This window comes from Aspergillus flavus, chromosome 2 (assembly GCF_009017415.1).
Source record: "Aspergillus flavus chromosome 2, complete sequence".
Classification (NCBI taxonomy): Eukaryota; Fungi; Ascomycota; class Eurotiomycetes; order Eurotiales; family Aspergillaceae; genus Aspergillus; species Aspergillus flavus.
The window spans coordinates 4,645,897-4,672,015 of record NC_092409.1 but is presented as its reverse complement, the minus strand read 5'-3'; the positions used below and the strand labels follow the sequence as shown (position 1 = coordinate 4,672,015).

The 26,119-nt window shown below is 48.7% G+C and overlaps 8 protein-coding genes across 8 annotated transcripts; 5 read left to right on the top strand and 3 right to left on the bottom strand.

Annotated features, from left to right (window-relative positions):
- Positions 1-18: 18 nt before the first annotated feature.
- F9C07_2278000 (IQ and HECT domain protein) lies at positions 19-4,210 on the bottom strand. The gene is made up of 2 exons (XM_041290107.2): positions 1,057-4,210; positions 19-998 (listed from the first exon to the last, which is right to left on the bottom strand). Exons 1-2 carry the CDS (start codon positions 4,060-4,062, stop codon positions 327-329), a joined length of 3,678 nt encoding a protein of 1,225 aa, XP_041143326.1. The 5' UTR covers positions 4,063-4,210; the 3' UTR covers positions 19-326.
- Positions 4,211-4,974: 764 nt separating this feature from the next.
- F9C07_2268 (mitochondrial 54S ribosomal protein mL41) lies at positions 4,975-5,413 on the bottom strand (the record flags this gene model as incomplete). Its single annotated transcript, XM_041290106.1, has 2 exons — positions 4,975-5,166; positions 5,231-5,413. The coding sequence occupies 2 exons, from the start codon at positions 5,411-5,413 to the stop codon at positions 4,975-4,977; spliced, it is 375 nt and encodes a 124-aa protein (XP_041143325.1).
- A 319-nt stretch (positions 5,414-5,732) lies between these two features.
- Positions 5,733-8,715, top strand: F9C07_2269 (putative small nucleolar ribonucleoprotein complex subunit Utp14; the record flags this gene model as incomplete). The annotated part of the gene is made up of 2 exons (XM_041290117.1): positions 5,733-8,456; positions 8,533-8,715. The coding sequence occupies 2 exons, from the start codon at positions 5,733-5,735 to the stop codon at positions 8,713-8,715; spliced, it is 2,907 nt and encodes a 968-aa protein (XP_041143324.1).
- A 1,276-nt stretch (positions 8,716-9,991) lies between these two features.
- Positions 9,992-13,605, top strand: F9C07_2270 (endo-1,3-beta-glucanase Engl1). Its single transcript, XM_041290116.2, has 6 exons — positions 9,992-10,609; positions 10,658-11,155; positions 11,206-12,933; positions 12,984-13,045; positions 13,125-13,384; positions 13,438-13,605. Exons 1-6 carry the CDS (start codon positions 10,442-10,444, stop codon positions 13,452-13,454), a joined length of 2,733 nt encoding a protein of 910 aa, XP_041143323.1. The 5' UTR covers positions 9,992-10,441; the 3' UTR covers positions 13,455-13,605.
- Positions 13,606-14,625: 1,020 nt separating this feature from the next.
- F9C07_2271 (Sodium/calcium exchanger protein-domain-containing protein) lies at positions 14,626-17,870 on the top strand. The gene is made up of 5 exons (XM_041290105.2): positions 14,626-14,717; positions 14,781-15,492; positions 15,964-16,397; positions 16,463-17,301; positions 17,352-17,870. Exons 2-5 carry the CDS (start codon positions 15,489-15,491, stop codon positions 17,422-17,424), a joined length of 1,350 nt encoding a protein of 449 aa, XP_041143322.2. The 5' UTR covers positions 14,626-14,717; positions 14,781-15,488; the 3' UTR covers positions 17,425-17,870.
- Positions 17,871-18,155: 285 nt separating this feature from the next.
- F9C07_2272 (mitochondrial 37S ribosomal protein uS7m) lies at positions 18,156-19,431 on the top strand (the record flags this gene model as incomplete). The annotated part of the gene is made up of 3 exons (XM_041290104.1): positions 18,156-18,494; positions 18,581-18,919; positions 19,009-19,431. 3 exons carry the CDS (start codon positions 18,156-18,158, stop codon positions 19,429-19,431), a joined length of 1,101 nt encoding a protein of 366 aa, XP_041143321.1.
- A 1,350-nt stretch (positions 19,432-20,781) lies between these two features.
- On the top strand, positions 20,782-25,250 carry F9C07_2277996 (Na+/dicarboxylate, Na+/tricarboxylate and phosphate transporter). Its single transcript, XM_071510267.1, has 5 exons — positions 20,782-22,308; positions 22,366-22,710; positions 22,765-23,542; positions 23,599-24,388; positions 24,456-25,250. Exons 1-4 carry the CDS (start codon positions 20,989-20,991, stop codon positions 23,742-23,744), a joined length of 2,589 nt encoding a protein of 862 aa, XP_071363964.1. The 5' UTR covers positions 20,782-20,988; the 3' UTR covers positions 23,745-24,388; positions 24,456-25,250.
- On the bottom strand, positions 24,320-25,147 carry F9C07_2100416 (uncharacterized protein; the record flags this gene model as incomplete). The annotated part of the gene is made up of 1 exon (XM_041284898.1): positions 24,320-25,147. The coding sequence occupies one exon, from the start codon at positions 25,145-25,147 to the stop codon at positions 24,320-24,322; it is 828 nt and encodes a 275-aa protein (XP_041143319.1).
- Positions 25,251-26,119: the final 869 nt, after the last annotated feature.

Genomic DNA, 26,119 nt, shown 5'->3' with positions numbered 1-26,119 from the left:
AAAAAATAAAAATAAAAATAAAATAAAATAAAATTATATTATCCATGGTTTCAATGTTCCTGCCTGATGCGTAAATTACTAACTGGACATGGGCCTTAATACCGGTCCAGAGATTTTACAACTGTAAATATGCGAGGGGCAAAAGGTCCCAGATACAAAGAGAAGCGAATAAACAGAGAATAACAAACATCAAGGTAATTCCGCCAGGACGCCACAGCTATGCAACCCAGTAACTATTCACTTTGTGCGCAATATATAATCTGTACGTCTATGTATGTGCGATCGTACCCTCCATCCCGGTTCTCTATAGCAATAACACAATTGGCTCAACTAAGATCAAAACCGGCGCCAGAGTTGATGGCATAAAGAAGCTTTTCTCGTAGGGTGTTGGCGTTGGTATAACGAGGCAGCTTCAGAAGGTTCACGCAGGTACTTGTACTAGGAAGCCGCTCCTGGTCCTCACTGGAATCACGAATGCTGAAACGTGGGTTCAAATGACTGAATCCCAGTAGAGGGGCTCGCGGAGTGGACGTCACAAATCGTAGCACCTTCTGTCGCTCCTCGTTGGTCATCTTATGCATGACCTCCCAGAACAGCTGGATCGTCGGATGCTCTTCCCTATCGTCGCCAATGGTATACACCCCTCCGTATTGAGTGTTGCGCCTCAAATCCGAAACGTCAATATCCCCTGACTCGCCACTAACCAAGGTCTGCAGTTCCGACTGGTTGAACATTGACAACCACGAAGGTTGTATAATCTGCCCCAAGCCTTGGAGAAAGGCGTTCGTTTGCAGCGCGGGCTGTGCCTGTAGACGGTACCGAGCAATATATGAAATATACACGAGCCGGTTCTGGTTGGTTACAGGTATATCTGACCCGTGAGGTTTGAGGTCCCGAGTGATTGTGCGACTTCTCCCGTCCGAAAGAGGTATGATGTCAGTGACGGTGAAGTTTAAAGAGAAGTCTTCCACATCTCCAGGGTAGTTTTTCAGTTGCAACTATAGAAAAGTTAGCTTGCAGATAGAAACGTTGTCTCTTTCGTCCATCATCACTTACCAATCCTTGATATAGTCCCTGATCGAGGTCTTTGAGGTCATTAAGGTTGGCTCGATATGCTGTTTCCTTTTGTGCCGAGCCCGTGCCTCCCGTCAAAGCCCATTTCAGCAGGAAAAACGGCGCAAAGTTCACATCGACCAAGATTCCCTCGTAAAGACACTTTCCTATAACACGCCCCAAGAACTCATACCGCCTGAGCAAATCACGGATATTGTCATTCCAGTCCGGGCTATTCTCAGCAAGCCCGACCTGTCTCAAGAGCTCCCTACGATGCTCGACCGCAGCTGGGTTCGGGTAGAGTAGATGTTGTTCGTTCTCTTCAAACAAGTTCAGGTCACTTATCGATTTAAATGCCTCATTCGTGACGCTGGTTAGAAATTCCTTCGTCACACCGCCGCCATCAATCCCCGCTTCCGGTGTGTTGAACTTGTCAATGAATGTGATCTGTATAGGTTCTTTGAGGCCTTCGCCGAGTTCATAGAATTGATCAAATGCATCTTTGAACACACTCTCGCGCCTGATGTTTGCATGGTGCCGGCCAAGAATATCCTGCACCGCAGGTCGCCCATCGATCATACGCCCCATTGAGGCCTGGGCTACAGACATACGCCAAGCATCCGGATCGATGTACCCTTGCCGTCTGCGTATCTGATCACGATAAATAAATTCTCGAAATATTTGCACCCGGGTATGAAAAGGAATGAAGAACGGCATGTTTCTCAGTATTTCGAGTCTAGGAGCCACCGCCTCCAGTTGTTTCCTGCGAGCTGCTTGTTGTTGACGTCGTCTAAGAGCCTCAATTCGCCGTGTCTGTTGAGCACGGCCTGTACCGATTAGTCCCAATGACGATTCATAATAAGCATCATCCATTAAATCATCTTGTCCTTCCCCTTCTTCCTCATCCTGGAGTTGGTGTCTATTCTCTTCTTCCGCTACAACTGCAGGGATGAAGCCCTCCATGTCAAAGCGATTGGTCATCAGCCAGTGTCCGTCAGGAAGGAACTTGCGTCGCGAATCACGCTCATGGATCATCCTCAACAGACCAGTCACGAGGCCTTTGAAATAGTCGAGCGGAATTCCCGTCACTCCAGATAGCCCCTTCTCCTTATTTTTCATTTCGAGATCCCGAACGCTTGAAACGGTGTCAGATGGGGTAACAGAGGAGCTGAAATAACTCCGAATCCCTCCACTGTCATGAACAGTTTCATCTTCATTCAAATCTGCAGAGTTCCAGTACAGAGTAAATGCCAGGTTTTTCAAGAATATCGTCATATCCTTGATATCTGCCAAAGGAAGAGCGCTCTCCTTGGTCCATGAAACCCTAGTATTCGACGAAGCAGTAAACGAAGATCCGCTAGAAAAAAACTCTTCGTCATCCATAACTTTCAGGACAAACGTATACAGCTCAAGGAAGAGGAGAATAATCATCCACTCTTCGTCACGCTCTTTGTGCGATATGCTCGGTAGTCTGGCCTCATTCGTATCGCTGGCTGGTTTCAGTAAGGTCAACACCTTGGTTGAATCTTCGCTTATTGTATTGAATATTTTACTGGATCTGGATGCTTGCCAGAAATATTTGATAGCCGGTATTCTCGACCCAGGTTGGCCTGCCAATCGATCATCCGAGACAGCAGATCCCAGATACAACCACATTCGAATATCATCGCCTCGCCGAGGAAATACCCTCAAAAGAGTCAGGGCGTATGTCGCAAGGATTTTCGCCTCCCGCGACGCATCAGATTGTGAATTTGCCAGGTCACGTTGAGACAAATGACTAGATTGCAAATCAGAAAGCAATCCGGTTATACTTCCCTGGTTGACAAGACTGAATAGCTGTTCCTTGATAAATGGATGCAGTGGTGCTCTGTCAGGTGTGTCGTCAAAGTCGGTGACCTCCCCAGATTCCAGACGTCGCGATATATGCACAGCAGTAGAGTTGAGTAGGTCCGAGACAACCTTCACAAAACCAGACTCAGGTGCTTTATATCCGGCCTGGCTTCCCAGAGCATACCTGTGGAAGAATATGAAATATGAAAGTATCCAAAGGCGGGCATCCACATCATCGGAGTTTTGAGGACTATCTTTAAAATGAGACTGTAAGGGCTCGAACGCGGACGTCAGCAATTTATAATTGATATTATTAGCAAGCCCATCCAGTGTCCCTAGGTACGTTTGAAGATCTGGAATAGTCAAGTAGCTCCTTGCAAACCATTCATAGGCAGTGAGCGTTTCGGCAGTTATCGGTCGAAGCAATGTTAAAACTGTTTGAACGAGGTTATCTCTCGACAGAAGACACCTTGAGGAGATTGCATCTATATCTTTCGTGAGAGAAACCATTACGGAGTAATACTCTTGGGCTAAGCGAGCCATTTGCTTCGGGATAAGGTCCGTTAAAAACATCAACAACTCGAGAAGAGGCCACAAGGCAATCGCTGGCACTGTCGGAGCGGTAGCTGAGTGCAGCACACGTAGAGTCAACCTTGCCAGGCGTTTCAAAGGTGTTATCCACTCTCCTTCGGTTGCAATAGTAGGCACCTTGTGTAGAGTTTTTTGGAATGCTTTTGAAAAGTAGGCAAGTCGGAGTATATCACCACTGTTTCGGGGCTCCAGGAACTGTACCAACAGCCGCAACTGCGACAGGCACTTTGCTGCGGTAACATAGTGAGGCGAAGTCTGCACAGCATCGTGGGCTATTTCATCGAATGATAGGAGGAGTTCCGACCTCTGTTGCTCAGTGGCATCCCACTCTGCTCGCCATGCACTGCACGTTATCTTCCTACTTCGATAACCCCGCCATGTCCGCTGCACGATCCTGGTCGCGCCCAACCGTTCTCTCTCTTGTTGCCTTAGTAGACGCTCTTGCTGTGCAACTGCCAGAGTATTCTGGGGCCCTGTGCCATGAGGGTGTTGCCTTCCGGAAGGAAATGCGGCGAAAGGGTTCGTATTGCGACCTCCGAGATTAACCTGCCGCGGACGGCGAGAGTTACCCGTGAATGACTGGAACATAGTCCGTAGCTTGGTTATTTCGCTCAGGCTTTAGGGATTTTTAAAAGACCAGGTTCACCGGATTGAAAAGCTGCTGCAAACTATGAGGAGCAAGATAAGAGAGCCCCCATATCGCAAACGGGCAGAGTTGGCTTGAACCTCAGAGATGGTGGAAGTCCGATGAGTTGTTGCGCTATGACATACGCTTGAGCTTCAGGGTATTGCCACGTACCATATGGCGAAAAGTGCATATTGCCACGCACTCGGACGCCACCGAAACTTCCATCAGCGGGATTTATAATTAATGGAATGAATGAGAAGACCTGCTTTGTTTAAGGAGGCATTGTTACTATTTATACCTGTCTCCCAAGTGTCTCGCTTATCGGTAAAGGAGAGAGGCATCCTACTTGCCAGAGCATGCTTGGAGGAGTCTTGAGTCAACGGATATACTGGCCATGGCAGCAAACACCGCCAAAGGGCATTCATCAGATCATCTAATTCATTTGGTACTCTGACAAAGTCTTTCTATACGACATGCTGAAGAAAGATAAATGAAGAGGCTGAGATGCAAAACCCAAAAATGCGCCCGCAAAAGAGTATAAGAACATCCAAGAGGTGTAGTGACAGTAGCCAAGAGACATTGCCTGCTTCCCTGCCACTTGGTATCTTGTGCAAAAGTGCGAAGGTGGTTTTCCCTGAAAAGAGCATGAGCCTGTTCAAATCACCATACACCGCACATAAAGTACAATATAATAATAATACAAAAGGGTTCAAATCAAGCGATGTAGGCGCGGATAACTGCGATGCCTTATGTGAGCCAGTGGTATGCACAAGCGAGAGCCTGAAACGAGGTTGAAGGTTTCTTCGTGCAGTCCCACGTAATGGCCTGCCTTAGCTCCCACCGATATCACCCTAATCCTTGGATGAGATAGACTATTGACGGGATGTCTCTTGTTCGAGTCGCTCCTGCTCAAGTACCTCTTGGCCATTGTCCGAAGCCCACATGTCAAGATAGTCCTTCCCACCAAATGCTCGTTCGACTGTGATCAACTTGCTATCCTTCTCCATGTCTCTGGTGTATTTGGACTTTGTTGGGGCCATGCGTTGCGTGACGAAGGGGGTAAGCTGTAGTGAAATGTCAACTATCCAGGTTTGGGAACAGTCTTGTGAAAACGATCAACGGCCATACCTTAAATTCACCCAAGTTTTCAGGAACAACAAAGGTTCGGACTTTTTTCCAGTCGATCACATACGAGCCGTTCTTCGCGAAGTAACCCATCGCGCCAGTGCGGTTTCCTTTATAGTAGCCACCATTGACCTGCTTAGTCGTTAAGCGCAGTCGCGCCATCATCGGTTGTGAAGGCTTGAACATTGTGGCGATGCTGTGAGCAATTGGCCAGCAGAACCTACTGGATAGATTTGCGGAGACGTGCAATAATACCAATGTCGGAGTCGGAGGAAGGATTTGAAAGTCGGCGGCGCTAAGACCAACTTAGGTCCGTATCCGCCAAGAACCTGAACTTTTTTTTGATCTGCGGATAAGAAAAAAAAAAATATTAATTCCAACTACCACACTCCACACTCTTACTTGTTGAGCAGTGCATACGAAGCTTTCAGGGCTATGATTAAGATCGTGAATATATTCTTTATACGATCTTGCCTCTTAGCGTTTATATAAAGGTCCCGCAACAATGCCCCGCAAGCAAACCCAGTTGCGCGGTCCTCGAGATCAAGCACCTAAAAAACAACCTCAAAAGAAGAAATCTAGCAAAGCTTTGAATGCTCTTGCTATCGCAGAGGCCCAATTTCCCATCAAACCAAAGATTCGACGGAACCGTTTAGGCGATGATGATGACCTATCCAAGCGGAAGCGGCATTCCGGTCGCGACATGGACGATTCAGACGAGCCCGATAACAAGCGTCGTCGGACAGGTGCCGAGTCCTCCGACCTAAGTGAAAACGGTGGTAGTGATGGAGAAGGCCATAAGTGGAGACTTGGGGAAGTCGATAGTGACGATGATAGCGAAGTGGACAGTGATGAGGCCATGGGCTCTAGTGATGAGGAAAGATTCGAAGGCTTCAGTTTCCGGGGAAGCTCTTCGGCCAAACCGATCCGAAAGGGCTCCGAACCAAAGAAAAGTGGTCGCCAGATTAACTTGTCCGAAGATGTGGAAGATTCCGAAGATGGCGAAATGGACGAAGATGAAGATGATCTTGGTGAAGATGCAGTGGATTTGACTACAGCTTGGGATATGAATACAGCAGAAGAGGAAGAAGCAGAAAAGCGAAAGTCCTCGAAGGCGAAGAAAGCAGCCGAGGAATTCGATGATGATGATCACTCAGAGGAAGGCGGCTCCGAAAGTGACGAGGACGACGATGATAGCAGTTTCGGTGATGAGAGCGAGCTGGAGCTCTCTGACAACGAGGATACTGGTAATGAGCACGGTCTTTCGAAACTACAAGATTTTGTCAACTCTATGGAAACAGATTCTGCTAAGAAGTCAACGCGCAAAACAAACGGTGGACAGGAACATGGCAATCCAACGGAATTCGGATTGTCATCTACACGGAAATTGACTGTGGCCGACCTTTTACCCTCTATTACAGACTCGCGCTTGAAGAGCTCCCTGAAACATGTAGATTCAGCTATTTCTACGCACAAATCGTCCGGCGTACCTGGAAAACTAGATGCTCCTCTTGCAAAGCGTCAACAAGACCGGCTGGACCGAGCTGCTGCGTATGAGAAGAGCAAGGAAACCTTGGATCGCTGGCTAGAGACTGTTAAGGCAAATCGCAGGGCGGAACACCTTATGTTTCCCCTTCCCGATCCTGAAGGCAATCAGACGCACCGCTTAGGTGCTGCAGAGCCCCGAACGGATCTCGAAAGCACTATCCAAAATATCCTAATCGAGAGTGGCTTGGCAGAAGCAAACGGCAAATCAGCCGAAGACCAAGTACAGGAATTCGAGGAACTACAAGCGCGAAAACTGCCTATTGAGGAGATTCGGGCACGCAGAGCAGAGTTGCGGAAACGACGTGATTTACTTTTCCGAGAAGAAGTGCGAGCTAAACGGATCAAGAAGATCAAGAGCAAGTCATACCGTCGAGTGCATCGTAAAGAGCGAGAGAAGTTGGAGCAGCAAGAACGGCAGGCCCTTCTCGAAGCCGGTGTGGACATTGATGAACAAGAGCGAGAACAAAATGAACGGCGCAGGGCAGAGGCGAGAATGGGCTCAAAACATAAGGAGAGCAAATGGGCAAAGAGCCTTAAGCAGACGGGTCGAACTGCATGGGATGAGGAAGCCCGACTCGGCACAGCTGACTTGGCCTTAAAGGAGGAGGAGTTACGGCGGCGTATCGAGGGAAAGCGTATATCGCATGGGGACGAAGACTATCTGGGTTCGTCCAGTTCGGAATCTGAGGATGATGATCCTTGGAACGAAGAAGATAGCTCTGATGCGGAGAAGCGCAAACTTCGCGAGAAGCTAGATAAGCTCGAACATGGCAGTGATGTCGAATCAGAACTGAAGGGCCCTCACGCCAAGCTGCTTTCGATGAAGTTCATGCAGAACGCGGAGGCTGCGCGCAAAGCGCAGAACGACGCTGAAATCCGACGCCTCAATCGTGAACTCCATGGAGAAGAATCCCACTCAGAAGCCGAATCCGAGGTTGGCCGACGTAAATTTGGTCATTCTAAGGATTCGAAGTCAGCCCCAGAGAGCAAATCAAAATCACACGCTCGTAATGAGTTCGAAGAGGCCCCAGGATCAGATGATGAAGATGCTCGAGCTTCCGAGGTGGACCAAGATGTTGACATTGTAGTCAATCGGCCTGACAAGAGAAAACCGGCAGGGTCTGATAAGAAGTCTCGTACACGTGGCACATCTGCGTCCTCCAGCCAGAAAGAAGATGCTGCTGAAGATGAGAATCCCTGGTTAATTCAGACGAGTAGGAACAACCGTCGAACAACAGCGGATGATTCACAGCAAGGGCTTGACATTGCTGTGGATGGAGGGAAGCCTGATAACACAAAGTCCAAGTCCATACCCCACAATCAGAAAGAGAAGCCGGTCATACCTCCCAAAAAGCAACATATGGACGAGGGCGATGATAGTGATAATGACGGCAACGTGCCAGTGCTTCTCAAGAATCATGACCTCGTTAAGAGAGCATTTGCTGGGGATGAGGTTGTGCAAGACTTTGAACAAGAGAAACATGACACTATCAAGGAGGAAGATGACCAAGTGATTGATAATACCTTGCCAGGTTGGGGCAATTGGGCGGGTGATGGCATCAGTAAAAAGCAGCAGAAGCGACAGAAACGGTTCCTTACCACTGTTGAGGGTGTTAAGCCTGAGAACAGAAAAGACGCCAAACTCTCCCGCGTCATCATCAACGAGAAACGGGTTAAGAAGGTAAGACGACTCTTGTTGAGGCAATGTTCCATTAACCATTGATCATCAGATGCTAATATTTCACTCCCCCATCTAGAACAATAAATATTTGGCCACCCAGCTCCCTCACCCCTTCGAGTCCAGACAACAGTACGAGAGATCTCTCCGTTTGCCTATTGGCCCCGAGTGGTCGACGAAGGAAACTTTGCAGAACGCAACCAAGCCTCGTGTGATGATCAAACAGGGCATCATCAAGCCCATGGAGAAGCCTATGATCTAATCGCAATACGTTGGCTACAGGACGGCTGTTGGCGTCAAGAATGCAATTGGCGGTCGCTGACACCGGTGGCCCTCTATTCTACTTGTCATTTCTGCCTTCTGGTGTGTTAATAATTAGACTGCAGGGCCTACGTCACGATGCACTATCATTCGATTAGATGACCAGCAAGAAGGAAAAGAGTTATGATTCCCAATTTGGTTTACATTTGGCGATAAAAGTTTGAGTCTATGCTCCCCCTGTATATATCCGGTGTATAGACCGCCAGGACAATCACTGCGGAGCTCCCTGTGAAACTTCTTATACAATACACTTCGTAGTGAAGTAGCTATCTAGGGAGGTAGTGAGCCCTATATCAATCATAGTGGGACAAATGATCGGGTCGGGTGAGCTCTTGCCTGCCTGAGGCGTCTGTCGTCCGTCAGGCGCCACGAGCGTCATCTGTACTTCGTCGCGTAACGCCTCGATTTCCATGTAACATAACCCCAACACTTTAATTTTCACCCTGCAAGGGAATTGGTGGAGACCGACCTTCGTGGTCGGCCACATGGACGGTCAAGTCGATCAACTGCAAGATTTCGGAATTGTCCCCGTGTACTCCGTATCATTCACTCATTCATTCATTGCTTTCCCGAACAATACTATTGGAATGCATCTCACGACATCCTTCATAGTAATCGTTCTTCATGGGGAAAAAGTCTGATTTAGTACTGGACACTGCAGACCTTTCTCATGCTATTCAAGGACTCACGTGTGTTTGCAGTCACAACCAAGAGTCTAGAGTATTTTAGTCGCCTAGTTTGCTCCACATCTGCTCCCGCTTCCTTGGGCAACATGCAAGATCATTCAATTCTATGCATCCCACCATCAAATAACTACTATTGACTTGAACCCAATCAGGCGATCTAATTTATCATCTAGGTAAGTCATCCACACTGGATACATACCCGCTGGTGGGGAAAGATGCGTGGCAGAACACGAATCTCGCTACAGCATAACGCGGGTAGTAGTTAGATCGGCGCATTCCATTGTTGACTCCTACATTGCTCTTCCTATTTGGGCGCCCACCAGCGTTATTTGTTTTCACTTCCTATACTAACATCCATGTAGATCGGCATTCTCGTTACACATTGCAGGCAACGCACTGCAGACAGCTGTGTCATCTGGTATCCCTTCACACGGTAACGGAGTTGTCTGCTCGGACTTGTCTACATTCTTGCGAGGTGCGACTGGAATTTAGCTATATTCCTTGTGGAAGCCACATCTAGATTGTGAGTGTTCTTAATCTCTTCATGAATGACCTTCTCGCTCCGGGACTATCTTCGTCTGTCTTGCCTTTGTCGTTTTTTCTTTTCTACATTCCCTGAGCACCAGAAGCCTGGGCTGCCGTATACTTCGGGTGACTTTTGTGAGCCCCTGCGGGTTTCATGATCAACTTTGATAGTTACCACTGGGGTTGCCGCTAAATGCCTGGAACTGCTTGCTGTTTTGGGAGATTTATGTCAGTTGGACTTTTGTGAATACTTGCGTACTTTTGAGGGCTCCTGAATCTGTAGCAAAGATACCCCATTACGGGACGTGGAAAAAGGACTTCGGGTTTATTCTTTCTGCATTACCAAACAGCTCTGATTCCTGTTTCTTTTGTCTACCTTGGTTGTCTGCCTGTGCTTGCATATCTAGTCATTTTGGTATATGTTCGTCGGGCTACGTCGGTTGTGGCACATTCAAGATGCAGTCAAGATCTAGGTGGCAGTCTGCGTTCATACTAACCGGGCTACTTGTTGCAGAAACGGTATATTCAGCCCCAACACCTACGCAGGAAGCGACCACTTCCTTCAAGACTCAGTATCCCCCGTCTGCTGCAAACGCCAGATTACTGTTGCCCGAGACGCAAGGTGTAAGCGCATACCAACCCGTTAGCGATGTACCTACTGACATAAAACAGTACTACCCAACCAGCCTTGAGCGGGAGGGCCATCAATTGCAGAAGCCCACTCCGGACCCGAAGGAGGTCCCATATAGATTCGGCGGTCCTATTAACGACTTGTATGGCCCTGTCTCGTTGCTAGAAGGACTACTTCCCGGCTTATTACCGGCTACTTCAGACGCACCCAGTACCGCTCCAGCAGAGACACCTGTGCCATCTGTCACATTGCCTTCACAGGAAACAATAAACGGGCCTGCGGAGGCCACTTCATCGCCTACCACCGCTCCAACCTCTATCTCAGTTCCAGTGTCTACAAGTTCGAGTAGCACAAGTAGCCTCACGAGTCACTCAGCTAAGCCTCAAGATACTTCTACATCCGTTGAGTCAATTCCAGCAACCAGCACAATCATGGCGACAATGGCAAACGGTCAAGATGTGTTTCTGCCAGTATCTACCGGCCCAATTCCCGGAACAGTGAAGTCACGGAATGACCACCCAGTCCCCAGGGCCTCCATAGTAAGACTTTCCTAGTATATGAGGTTTGGCACCCAGCTTAACTTTATCAGATGAACAACACGGACCCGATTGAAACAAACAAGTTCTACGCCGGATTGTTCCTAGGGACTCAAACCAATACAACCTTCACACATCCATATGGGATTGCGTGGGCAAAGGGGAACGGGAATGCGAAAAGCTACGGCATGGCTATCTCGCATATTGAGGCAGACAAGCTTGCTTTGGGGCCGAAAAATGACAAGATACCAGGCAGCCCAGTTCAATATTACGTGAACCCTATTGGTATCCAGTCCATTATATTATCGGCAACTGAATTGGGGGGCTCTACTGTGCTTATGACAGAGAATCCGCTGCCATTCTCGGCGAACGCTGTCTTGCAACCTCAGAGTGGATCATCTGAGAGGATCACCTTTCCCGTAGTACAGGGCATGGGTTTTGTCACCGGGATATATTCGAACCTTCAGCCCGTTATTCAGAGCAGTGTTTTCTTCAGCAAAGTAGTCTCTGCTGGTTCTCCAAGACCTGGTATTTTCAAATATACCGTGGATCTTGCAGATGGGACCAATTGGCTTCTTTACCTAACTTCAAATGATGGGAAAGATCCAAATCTCCATCTGGAGTCCACTACCAACCTGCGTGGGCCTCCTGGCTGGTCAGGAACAGTGCAGGTGGCCAAAAACCCAGCAGGTACATTGGGAGAGAAACTATTCGACAATTCGTCTGGTGTCTATGCCACACAAGGTTGGGTGAAAGGTGCTGTATCTGGTCAGACGGGAACATACAGCCTCACGTGGGGGAAGGAGGGCAAAGATAAAGACGGTACCCCATTGATGATGTATGCTCTGCCGCACCACGTGGAATCATTTGATAAAACTACCCACGACCGCCTGACAAATATCACGATGCGCACAACCACAAAGGGCAATGCAACAGCAGTCATCGGGGAGACTTGGTCAATGGTGGAACAGGATCTGCCTGTTGGTATGGGATTTGCCCCGTGGTCTGTGTCCGCAGGCAGCGTCGACACGATTTCTCCGGCGGCCCAAAAAGTCATCATAGATGTGGCACCAACAGAGCTGCAACAGGACGTCGGCAATCAATCCAACTTGAATAGCATGTATTACAGCGGCAAAGCTCTCAGCAAATTCGCTACGCTCGTATACGCCGTGGACAAATTGGGTGGCAAGCCCGACCTTGCAGCCCCTGCTCTGAAGGACCTAAAGACGGCCTTCGCTCGATTTATTGATAACAAGCAGCAATTTCCCCTGGTGTACGACAATGTATGGAAGGGAGTAGTGTCTTCGGCTAGTTATGACGGTGGTGATTCTGGGGCTGATTTCGGAAACACATATTACAATGACCACCATTTTCACTACGGCTACTTCATCCATGCCGCTGCAATCATCGGGTCCCTTGATCCATCTTGGATTCAAGGCAACAAAGATTGGGTCAATATGCTTGTCCGTGATGCAGGAAATGCCGCTACCAATGATCCACTTTTCCCCTTTTCTCGTGGGTTCGACTGGTTCCATGGTCATTCATGGGCAAAAGGGCTTTTTGAATCCTTTGACGGGAAAGACGAAGAGTCGACATCGGAAGATGCGATGTTTGCTTATGCTCTAAAGATGTGGGGTAAGACCATTGGAGATGCCAGTATGGAAGCAAGAGGGAACTTGATGCTGGGCATTTTGAGACGGAGCCTCCATAATTATTTCCTCTTGGAGGCTGACAACAAGAATCACCCCCCGGTCTTTGTTCCGAATAAGGTGACGGGCATAGTAAGTGATAGGCCTATAGTATCACAAGGGGCATACTAACACCGACTTAGTTATTCGAAAACAAGGTGGACCACACTACCTACTTTGGAGCCAACCTAGAGTATATTCACGGGTATGAATTTCTTGTCCATCTATCCTTGCGTGTGGTTTGTTTCAATCGCCCAGAAACAAGAGGCTAATGTGCTGGATAGGATTCACATGCTGCCGCTCTTACCGGTCTCGCCGTACACACGCAGCCAAAAGTTCGTCAAGGAAGAGTGGGATGCCCTTTTTGCAACTAATGCTGCAGCACCGGCCGAGCAGGTGCAAGCTGGATGGAAAGGTGTCTTATATGCAAATCTTGCCCTTATCGATCCAGTGTCAGCCTGGAATTTCTTCGCGCAACCGAACTTCGACTATAGCGTGATCGATGGGGGAGCGACACGGATTTGGTACCTCGCGCTTGCTGCAGGTGAGTTAACCACCCATTCTTCAGGGTTCATTAGCACCACTAACAATATATAGGACTCGGCGGCGCATAGAGTATTCAAACCATCATTCTCGGGGAATGAGTTAGTTGATATAACCTCAGTCCTCACAATTTTTAGGACGGGGCGGTATAGTATGTTCAGCAATGTTCGAGGTCGGTGTCTTCATGTTCATGTCGAACCTAATTGAGTGATTACATGTGTGTATATTGAACGTGCTCGCAGCACAGCAGTAGCTATAGATATCAATCCGCGTGCCTTTTCCCAAGCTTGTGAGACATCTCTTTGGTCGTAGCTCAAGGTTCCTTTACCCGCATCGTACGCAAGTTTACTCGATTGTCGAGAAGTCTTGCTTCAGGTGCGGCTGAGCAAGCCTTGATCCACTGACTGCCGCATGTGATCTTTTTGTCCATGATCCATTGATCACCCAAGTTTTCAGATGCGAGGTGGGAAAGTTGTCAGCCGGGTATGGTCCAACTCCCGACGCTAGTAGTATTTCTTCACAAATGGAGGCTAGTACCTCTGCAGTGTGATGATAGTACTAGTAAGTCCTACTAAAGATGCATGTATGGATGTATTGGTAGCCAGCCACGAATATCCCGTTCAGGTGGGAGAGTGCGCCACACCGAACTTTCATATCCTGTGGCGATGACGTGGACTAGAAGGTTTACAATGTACACCAGCCAGGGCTGTGTCTTTCGAATAGGTACTTGTACGATTGCTCAAGTACCGTACTTACATATATCTACGACTCCGTACTACTACTCCTTCGATTTTCGGAGTCTAAAATACGGGACGAAAGTGGAGACAGAATTGTGGCAGTGTTTAGTCTTGGCGGGTATCTCTAGGATCGGGGATCCATGAGATCCACGAGTGGACACTGAGAACAGCACAAGTTTCAGCGCAGTCATTGTGTGTCGCATGAGGTGGGGTTCCAGTTGTTGATGCATCCAAAATTACTTACTCCGTACAGAACTGGCTATCATTGATTCATCTTATACCCAATACTCGTATCACTGTAGTATTACTCTGTATTGAGTAACTGATTGACGCTCGGGTAATCAATTGGGAGCTCCGGCCACTAAACCCAAAGAAGGAATGAAGCTTTTCCTGCATGTGGCCCCACTATTAGTTCATTAGTAGTAGTCATGGAATGGCACGGAGTTATGCGACTTGTTCATCTTGACGAAAAGTTTCCTTTCAAGCTCATACCATACAATCATCTCTCTCAACCAATAATTAAAGGAATCCCCAATCGGCGATTTCCAATCCTTTTGGGCATCAAGCGTGGACTCCATTAAGGTTGAATAGTAAGGAGTACGTACTAATAGTCCAGTCCCAGCGTGTCAACGTCATCATTTTTTGACGACCACTGGATAGATCCCCCCAATCCCCTAGATTAAAAAGGTCTGGGATTGCTGCCCTTAACGCTCCCAGGTATCCGAACCTCCCGTTCCTTGACCTCGCGTAGCAACCACTACCAATCGCCTGCTAACCCTTCGCTTCCCACAAACCATCCCCTGACCGTTTCTAACCATCGCCGATTGAGGCTGTGCACGTCTTGGGACAAGAAGCTGGAGCCAATTCGGTCCTGGCACCAAATTACCCCATCGTCTTAGCTTGGTCCGATCAACTTCCAGCCACCGCTGGTACCGCCATTGAGAGAGGGCAAAACTCTTTTCTGGAATTTAAAACTCCGCACGGCCCTTTATTATCTCCTTGTCCACTGGTCCATGGTTGTGGCTGCTGTCCCCAGTACAACCCTTCCTAGCTCTCTAGTTTTCTTGGCCTCTCACTCTCTCTGGTCGAGCTTGGAGAAGAACAAAGTCTAATTCCTGGAAGAAAATTAAGGGATAAATTGCTCTTGAGTCTTGACACGGTTCTACAGCGAAATCGTCAGCCGACAAGCCACAGCATAACGTCACCTCCACCCGGATACGTTGCTGCTCCATTAAGTGCGCCAAATTTCGAACGGTTCTTCACTGAATCCCGTGCCAAGGTCCAAGAAACTGGTCGATATCTTGCGACTCTCATTCTCTCGAGTAATTGCGGGTTGCGGTGCCGAATTGTCACCACACCACCACTCAAATGTGTAGGTGGAAACTCATTCCCTCTTCACCTTTTTCTGTTTAACTATACTACTTTATTCTCTCACACTACCCACTTGTGATTCCTTCATTTTTAAGTACTTTCGTCAATCTCACTCCTCCTACCTCTTCACTTTACGATTGTATTCTCTGGAGATACAATCATTCCTTTCAACAGTGTGTTTGCCCTCCTGTCTCAAATTCGAGTCGTCCGCGTTTTCGTATAATTTCCTCTCCCACCTCTTGTTTCCCTTTCCCCGTCACTTCTTCAATGAGTGGATCCCTTTGATTTCATCCCAGCCCTCTTTCTCCTTGAATTCGTCTCTTTGTTCTTCTACAGTCTTAAGTTTGTACGTTATCTCTGCGTCAATGTTACTTCATCTTTCGTTGTCATTACTCCCTGAACTTGAAGGATTAGGCCCATGAGACATGAAGATGAGATCAGGCTAATTCAAGCTCACGAAATTCTTGTACAGCGCCGAAAAATTTCCGTACAAGTTTCCGCAGTCACACTTGGGGTTCGAGAAGAAGCATGACTGGCGGCTCGCAGAATGGCTCTAGGGAGCCCAACGAAAGAGATGCCCTGATCGGTGACACTATTCGGGCCAACTCCGGCCTTGTTCCACGCCATAAACGCAGGCCGTGGGCTTACTGGCCGGTAAGAGTCGTCCACTTGACATGGGCTACCCTTGTACGAGATTATGTCAATCTCCTCCTCGTGTTCGTGCCATTTGGCATTATTGCTGGCGCTCTTGGCTGGGATAGTACTGCTGTTTTCACATTGAACTTCCTAGCAATCGTGCCGCTGGCATCTCTGTTGAGCTTCGCGACCGAGGAGCTAGCAGCTGCGATGGGTCAGGCCCTAGGCGGATTAATGAATGCTACCTTTGGCAACGCTGTGGAGTTAATCGTAAGTCCCATCCACTATTCTTGAGCCTTTCTCTGGTTTTGGGCTAACAATTTGGGGGATGGTAGGTTAGTATCATTGCCCTGAAGGATGGGCAGATCCGTGTCGTTCAGGCTAGTATGCTCGGTAGTATACTGTCTAATATCCTCCTGGTGCTAGGATGCTGCTTCTTTGTTGGGGGTATTCGTTACTCTGAACAGTCCTTCAACACAACGGTGGCGTCGACCATGTCGTCACTGATGACCGTTGCATCTGCTTCTTTGATCATCCCCGCGACACTTTACGCATCTCTGTCTTCAACTGGTGATGAAAAGACCAGAACCGAGAATATTCTCATTCTGTCACATGGCACTGCTATCATTTTGCTGATTCTATATGTGATGTACCTTTATTTCCAACTTAAGTCACACGCGTCGTTCTTTGAGGAAGCCACCCCCGACCCGGAAAATTCAGGCGATGATGTGGCGGAAGAGGAGGAAGAGCATATCCTTTCCCCATGGGCTGCCTGCGTTGTCTTGGTTGTGGTGACAATTCTCGTCGCCGTATGTGCCGATTATCTTGTTGGAAGCATTGACCCTATCGTGGAGAAGACTGGTATGAGCCGAACCTTCATTGGTTTGATCCTCATTCCCATTGTAGGAAATGCTGCGGAACATGTGACAGCGGTTGTGGTCGCTTGGAAAGGAAAGATGGATCTTGCCATTGGGGTTGCCATCGGCAGCAGTCTGCAGATCGCTCTTTTTGTCACGCCCTTCCTCGTTATTCTGGGCTGGATCCTGGATGTGGATATGACTCTCCACTTCCACATCTTCGAGACCGTTGCCTTTTTTATCTCTGGCTTGGTTGTAACATTCCTTATCCAGGATGGAAAATCAAACTATCTTGAAGGCGGCTTGTGTCTGGGAATGTATGTGGTCATTGTTCCTTCTACTTGATTCTCACTAACGCATTTCTTAGGTACGTGATTCTGGCTCTGGCATTCTATGTATACCCGGATCAGGCCACCGACGACGCCCTATTTCACATTTAGATACGCGCATTAGTGTGGATTGTGATAAGGTGCATCTACCGTTCCCCTTCCGCGTGTTCATCTCTACCCTTTCGAGAAACGTGAAGATACGACGAGGACAAAGGCGGATTGCATTGTCCACCCACTAAATTATCTATGTGATGCTCCTGTCCCTCCTTTTTGATTCTCATTTTTGTTGTAATTCATCCTTGGATGGTTCCCGGGCTACCCTTTAATCTTTTCATACGGGATCCGAAGGACCTGTACTGCGGGTCAGTCACTTTGGTCTATATTGTTGCGTATCTCGCGAGAAAATGGCACATTTGATTTGGTCGTGCTCGGTGGCTTTCTTTTTGTCTCACCTTGAACTCTCTTGGTCATATCGAGTCAGGTCATGTATCGTTGGACACAGCAAATTTTGATGCTACAGTTAGGTTCGTGTAATATTAAGATCTTAGGCTTTGGCATTGAGAGAATAGGATAAAAGAACGAATCTAAAAACCCTGCCAACAAGAGACTGGAGTTCTGTTTGATGCTCTTTCCTTGTCTATTCTATACTAGTACTGGAGCGGTATGACTTCATCATCTTTCATGAGCCTGTCGATTCTTGGCGGATGATGACTAAGCGCTCGTGCAGAGGAAAATCGTTCGCCGGAATTCCCAAAGCAGAGGGCGAACGAGACCATCGTCGGTTCAGCTGTAGCCCACCCTTTTTTTAACTCCAGCTCAGCATTAGAAGAGTGCGTTTCGGCATGCCGCCCCGTCTCAACCTTTTCAACGCGAGGACCGCTGTCCCGGTCTTTCGCCAAACCTCAATCAACGTTTCTCGACCCAGTATCGCTACTACTATCAACAGCAACCGATCCACCCGCCATGGCTTGAAGACTGGCTTGTCGTCCTCGACGCCAATGCAGAAGAGATACAACTCCTCAGCGTCGGGGGGAGACAACTCGGAGCGGCCCAAGGCTCCCACAGAGGACCCGTTACCTCACGTTAGCGAGGAGGCCGCGGAGATAAGCAAGATCATGGACAAGAAATGCGATGGCACTCCCGCGAGTCCGGAGTTGGAGCAAGGAACGCCTATCTCAGAGGTAAGCGCCTGGTGTGATTTCTCTATGCCTCTATTATTCCGATTGACGGGAAATTGGACAATCCTATTAACTTTTTTTCCATGTAGATCCTCCAACGGGACAAAGAAGCCCAGAAACATATGCCCAAGGTCATGCAAGACCAGATCAAATCATCGACTGGTACTCGCTCGTTCTCGACATCCACTCGCCGGAGCCAGGCAGAATTACATGGCCAAGGAAAGAGCTTCGATGAGCAAACGGCCGCAGTGATGGCCAGCATGATCTCTCAGGTCAACCAGCAGGCTGAGGAATTTCATGATGGGATCAAGTTTGACCCAGTCGAGACCCTTCCCAAGACAGAGAACTTCCGCACGAGATATGACTCGCTGCTCGAACAATTTACCAAACTCTTAATGACGGATGGCAAGCTGAGTAGGGCGCAGAAGGTACGTGAAACCCTTGGTGGTATTAGATCACTGCTCTACATTTACGTATAAGATATATGGTGTAGATACTAAGCTCCATTGTTGTGCAGGATATGGCGTTCATTCTGGACCACCTCCGGACTGCTCCTCCGCCTCAGCCCAACCCCAAGCGGCCTCTGCTTCCTGGACCCCCCGCCCCACAGCTTCCACTGAACCCTGTCCTATATCTCACCTTGATTGTCGACTCCGTTGCTCCTCTGATCAAGATTCGCCAGCAGAAAGGTATCGCCGGTGGTGGTGCGTCGGTGCAGATTCCGGTTCCGCTCGCGCTGAGACAACGTCGCAGGACAGCGATTAAATGGATTATCGATGGCTCTGATAAACGACGTGACAGCAAGTTTGCCCAGCGAGTAGCGAACGAGTTGGTTGCGGTTGCAGAAGGCCGCAGTGGTGTGTGGGACAAGAGAGAGCAGCAGCACAAGCTCGGTATCGCAGGCCGGTCGAATCTCGGCATGGTCGGTGGTCGTCGGTAGACTGACTTACATGCATACATACAGACGCAGTGACGGGCTGGGCATTACAATTGCAAGTTATCCCGGCATTGCATCTAATGAGATTACTCTCCTTCGTTTTGGGAATTAGATGAACGATGCGGGATCTGTTTCCTTTCTGTATTTTATTATTATGGACCTTTTCAAGCACCTGATGCATCTGTATAGGTAGTTTTTATGTTTATTATTTTATTTTTTTATCATAGTGAAAGTGCTTCTTGTGGTTTGCCACTTCACCATGGTGGCTAGTTTGTAGAGGTATATATTTTTCGAGTGGTCTCGGCTCCGGTGTGCAAAATCTATGTATGTAAGGGAACTGTGCAGATGCTGTGACCCTAGTAAGCCCAACTGTGGTCAAGTGATGACATTAAAAGCGACAAATACTTGGGAAGGACAAGTTGGAGAGCGTCATGACTTGGGTGACACGTCAAGTCCGACGTGATGGTTTCCCTCCCAGCAAAGGGAATCTTTCTCGTAATATGTTTGCATTCTATGGGTCAAATCCATTTGGTTATCGGAACTTGAACGCTTTTACTTTTTCCAGGTCAATTATTCGTCGACTCACTAAAACGGATGACGAGGAGGCTAACCCTGATTGAGTAATCCCCTTGTCCGCTGCAGGAACGTGACTTCATCTCGAGAATCCTCATTTGGTCGGGACTCTTCCCGCGATTGCAATCTATCTCTCGTGGAAACTCAAGAGGGGAGCAAACCATAGTCCTTCCTAATAAACTATGATACTACTACATTAAGTATCGATGTATGTACTGTCTGGCCCCCCCGATATCGCCATCCTCCTGCTACTGTACATATTCTCCGACGTACAACGTGTGATGGGATTCACTATCTACTAGTGTGCCACCAAACACTTCAAGCGGCCTAACACCCGCACAACATTGGACAGCGAATCCCATCCCCTCCCCTTGCTCGGTTCCTCTTTACCTGTCCACCGTGTCGTCGCATGCTGGTGGGCCGAAAGTGGCACGCATCGCTTCTGCGACCAGTGCCTCACCCGACGATATCGACGTGACCACTCACCCCCGCTTATCTGGTCAGGATATCGAGCTCGTGGAGTATCCTGTCCCACCCTCCACCAGGGCCTGCCAGTCGCACACCGGATCTCAGGGATTTTATTCTCGACCGATCGGTCAGCGCCAATTACTTGATCGTACCTCTCAACCGGGAACGCTCGAGCATTCGAATCCAAATTCCCGCCAAACTCTTCGGCACGTCCAGTGGGACAAGCCAATTCGCCTCAAGTATTGGGTAGAGGCACTTCATCGTCGCTCACGGTTTCCGGAACCCCAGTCCAAGATGAAGTTCTCCCATAGTATCCAATTCAATGCGGTTCCCGAATGGAGCTCGTACTATCTTGCGTACAGCAACCTCAAGAAATTGTAGGTCTTCATTACCCCCCACCCCCCCCCCCTCGTTCTGGCTCAATTGCCATGCCTGTCTCCCGTTTCTTCTACCCTGTCTTCGGGGCCAGGAATAGAGCTACTTTCCGGCTGGGATCACTTTGCATGCACAGGAGAGCAAATGTCACATTACACCCGGGAAATGTTACGCTTCTTTGATTTGAAAGAAATTGCCTGTATGGATTGCTCACTGTGTTATCTATATTCTAGGATCTACTCTTTGGAACAACAAGTCCGTAAAGCCGGTGGGCAAGCTCAAGCTGATGTCGAGTCGGCTCCTTTGCTAGACAGTACCCCGAATACCGATTCGATATTTCGGAAAGCTCTAGATGCAGAGCTAGAGAAAATATGCACTTTCTATCAGGACAAAGAGCTAGAGATCCTTAAGGAAGTTGAAGACGTGATTAGAGATGCGGAGGAGTATGCTTCGGAGGCCGATGGGATCAATGTGGATCCAATGAGCGAGCATATGACCAAGACAAGGACGATGAGTTCCGGCTCTCGGCGGCGTTCTGGAAATGGGTATCACGATTTCCCACTAAATCCGGATCGGCGCCGTAGCAGTGTTACCGAGTCCGCTGTGGATGATGATGATGACGACGCCGATAGTGACGACGAACATCTGTCGGTACACAGCGGCAGACGTCTATCTCACGGCGCCGGGTCTACTAATCCTGATGATGGTCGTACAGACTACATGGGCGAATCTGGCTATATGGGAGATTCGAGGGGCTGGAGATCTAACAGGGCCCAAGTTGAGCATTTCGGTGACCCGAAGGTCCTAGACCTGTACAATTCTGGGCTTTCACTGAAGAAACGGGCAGTGGACGCATACGTCTCTCTTTGTGGGCTGAAGTCGTACATTCAGTTGAATAAAACCGGTTTCTCAAAGGCTTTGAAGAAGTACGATAAAATTCTCGACCGCAGCTTGCGACGGGAGTACATGAACTCAACCGTCTCCTTGGCTTATCCCTTCACTGAGTCGACTATGTCAAAGGTGGAAGCGGACATCCGCAAGATCGAAAAGGTCTACGCGGATGTCGTCACGACCGGCGATTTGTCGCTCGCAAGGCGTGAGCTTCGGCTACACCTGAGGGAACATGTAGTCTGGGAGAGAAACACGGTCTGGAGGGAAATGATTGGTATTGAAAGGAAAGCACAAGCTGCAAACGTCGGTATACGCAGAACGATCTTGGGAGGAGACGAGGACCCCGCAGCTGCACGACGACAGGGTGACGAGCAGGAGATTTCTCTCACGGAATTTAAGACGCCTCTGGGCGTCTTTCATCCTCCACAGTGGCTATGCAGCTTGAGTTTTGGAACTTTGGTTCTCGTTTTGGCTATTTTCGTGACATTACTCGCAGTTCCGATAATGGATAAGCCTGAGCAGCAAAATTGTTTGGCCATGCTTATCTTCGTCAGCTTGTTATGGGCTACAGAGGTAACTAATGTGCTCTACTACCCCATATTACTTTACTGACGGAGTACACAACCACAGGTCATTCCTCTCTTTGTGACGTCTCTCCTGATCCCTTTTCTTGTTGTCCTGCTACGCATCATGAAATCGGAAGAGAAGCCTTACAAACGCCTGGGACCTAAAGAAGCCACGAGTGCTGCATTCAGTGCCATGTGGACTCCAGTGATAATGCTCTTGCTTGGCGGGTTCACTATCGCTGCAGCCTTGTCCAAATACGACATTGCTCGTCGGATGGCAATGTTCGTTTTGAGTAAAGCTGGATCCAGTCCCCGTGTGGTCCTTCTCACGAACATGTTTGTGAGTATGTTTTTGAGCATGTGGATTAGCAACGTGGCTTCGCCCGTCCTCTGCTATTCAATCATTCAGGTAATTTTAGTCCCGAACTTCCCACTTCATCGTTGCTAAACTTAGCGTTTTTAGCCTCTGCTTCGGAACCTTCCCCCAGACTCAAACTTCGCCAAAGCTCTCGTGTTGGGAATTGCCCTGGCTGCGAACGTCGGGGGTGCAGCCTCACCGATCGCGTCACCACAAAATATCATCGCGCTTCAGAACATGCACCCGAGTATCAGCTGGGGCACATGGTTCTTTGTATCACTCCCCGTCTGTATTATCTCCATCCTACTGATATGGGGTCTTTTGGTGTTCACATTCCATCCCGGTCGTGGCACCACGCTTGTCCCCATTCGACCGGTTAAAGATAAATTTTCTGGGGTTCAATGGTTCATCAGCATTGTAACTCTGTCTACCATCGCCTTGTGGTGCGGTAGCCATCAACTCGAGCACGTCTTCGGGGATATGGGCGTAATAGCCATTATCCCGATGGTACTTTTCTTCGGAACTGGCATTCTCAACAAGGAAGATTTCAACAACTTTCTCTGGACCATTATCATCCTGGCCGCCGGTGGCCTTTGTCTTGGAAAGGCTGTTACGTCTTCCGGTTTGTTACACACTATCGCGAATGGCATTACCGCCCGTGTGGAACATCTCAGCCTCTATGGCGTCCTGATTGTGTTCTCCGTCTTGATTCTTATTATGGCGACATTCATCTCCCATACTGTTGCGGCACTTATCATTCTGCCTCTCGTCCGACAGATCGGCGTTGGCATGGAAGACCCACACCCTAACCTGTTGGTGATGGCTAGCGCCCTTATGTGCTCCGTTGCTATGGCTTTGCCGACCAGTGGTTTCCCTAATATGAGTATGATCTCCTTTCAGTTTAAGGTTTGGCAATAACTTTTACTAACCTCATCTTAGCTGCCATCATGACTGAGGTTCCTCAAACCGGCCAACGGTACCTCCAGGTCCACCACTTCTTCACCAGAGGTATCCCTGCCAGTTTGATGGCATGGGCCGTCATCATCACGCTCGGCTATGCTCTCATGTACATAGCTGGGCTATGATATGGACTCTCGCCCCCTTCTTTTTCTTTTCTCCTTCCCCTCTCCCCGATTGAGTTACGATACATAGTTACATATGTGATATTATGTGATACCTGTTTGACAATATAAGGTATAATTAGGGCATTCACAAGGTGCTAGAAGGAGTACAGATAGAACGGTAGAAAGGCTCTGCTTGTTTCAAATAGATACTTGAGTATATGCATATACTAAATCAAAGTTTATAAATTGTTTTGTTAGTAATTCCTCGTTTTCTGGTTTCATTCTAGTTCTTCTTGTATTCGAAGAGGTTCAAGAAGATAGAATTGCAATTCATTAATTATCCATCCCATGCACTCAACGATTAATCCATGATCATAGTCAAGCCTGGAATTACTATACATGCAAGCATCACACCGACGGAAGAAAAGGAGAAGATTGTTCATGCCATCATATAACCAGCGCTAATCAATATATAGCCGAAGGGGGACAAAAGGAAAGGAGAAAGGACCATCTAATCTGCGATTATCAACCAGGAAGAGGTAACATAGGAGGACGCAGACGAAGGAAGTGGAAAGGCAACATGGTATCGAAAGATTTTAAACGAGAGCCGACGACGTGGGATAAATGCTTTTTCTATTAGGCGCATTCACATTCGGTTTTAGTTGCTGTTTATGTATGGTTAGCTTGATGTTTTCAGGGAAGATGGTAAGAGGAGGGGAGGGCTGAACTGACAGTAAGCCAAGGGTTAGATCACCGTGGATCTTAGCCTTGAGTTGCACTTCGATATCCAGGTTCAGGTCCAGCCGCAACCGCAGCTGTTCGTCCTTGCCGCCGCTGTCGTCCTGTCCTTCCCCTTTGTTGCCGCCTAGGATGCCTCCCACAGCTTTGCCAGCGGTGTTGGTCACGCCGTTGACGGCATTGCCGGCTGTGTTTTGTACGAGGTCACCGGCTTGGTCTATACCGCCGAGGCCGCCGAGGGGACCGCCGTCTTGTTGCTGGCGGCGTGAGCGGCGCTGACGACGAGGCTTCTCAACAGCGGTGTTATCCATATCGCCGCGGTCGATGTTCTCTGTGTCCGAGTCCTGTTGGTACTTCTGTGGGCGGGGTCTCCGTGGGCGCCGCCGAGGTTCTTCTTTCTGAGGCTGGGGTTGAGGTTCGGGCTCAGCTTCTGACTGAGGCTCTTGCTTGGGTTCGGCTTCGGGCTTGAATTCTTTTTCTTGTGGCTTAGAGTCAGGCTGGGGGTCTTGTTTAGACTCGTCGTCCGACTTGGGTTCTTGTTTAGGCTCAGCGTCGTCAGAGTTAGACTCTTGCTTTGGCTCAACGTCCTGCTCCTCCTTGGGCTGAGGGGACCCCTGGTTGTTCTCTTCCTGGGGGTTGTTGTTCTCTTGCTGAGGGGTTTGAGGGTTATCCTCTTTGTCTGACATGTTGAGAAGGAAGGCAAGGGATTATATTCTGTGCTAGCGGTCTAGTGCTCGTAATATAGTGCTTAAACATGGTCACATCGTCCAATATCATTTATATGATGCGAGCGTCCTGCATGGTTGGTAACCGTCCGCCCACAGTCGACGTCAGCTATGACCATCTCTGATCAATCGGATTGGACCAAAAGCCGAGGCGTAGATCAACGGCGTCATCCGTGCGACAAAAGGGGGGAGGGTGGGAACCAGACATGATTGAAGCGTTGTATATTGAAGCCCGTTCAGAATGACGTCGACCCAGGCAAGGGTGTCTCAGTCTTTTTTTCTTTTAGCCTTGGAAGTTGGGCAATGGTGGGAGATCACCGGCAACCGCAGGTGGTATTTAATTTCTTTAGCGCTAGATGTGTTGCCAGATACGCCAATGAAACGGGGCCGGAGAATTACCGCTTGTCTCCATATTGGCTGGTCCACTTGAGCCCTTGACCACTAAGTGGGAGGATGACGCCACGCACGTCAGATCGTCATACAATCTAACGGGATAATGGTGGGCCAGAAGCGGCCTTTGATGTTATGATCGTGATAGACCATATTCTGTACTGTCAAAGAAAGACGGAGATGCATAGCCGTTGGCGATTGATTCCCTGGATCCAGCGGTTTCTTTTCGCGTGGGAAAGTAAGAAAGCAGCGTTGATCCGCGGTTCGCACCCGACCAAAAGCCGGTTCTCTCAATTGAATCATCAAATGTCGTACGCACTGTAATTCCGTCGGTGGCTGCGATAATTCTGGAACAGCACATCCTTGGAACGGTGACAGGGGGGACCCGCCTCTCGACGACATATTGCTGTCAATCACCCTCCATGGGCTACGTTATCGTCCCCAGAGTTTCTCCCGTCGTCTGACCCTCCAGGATTCAGACACAAGAACAGTAGCGCCACGCTGATTAGCTGCAGTAGCGGAGATCTTGCAGTTAGAGGTACA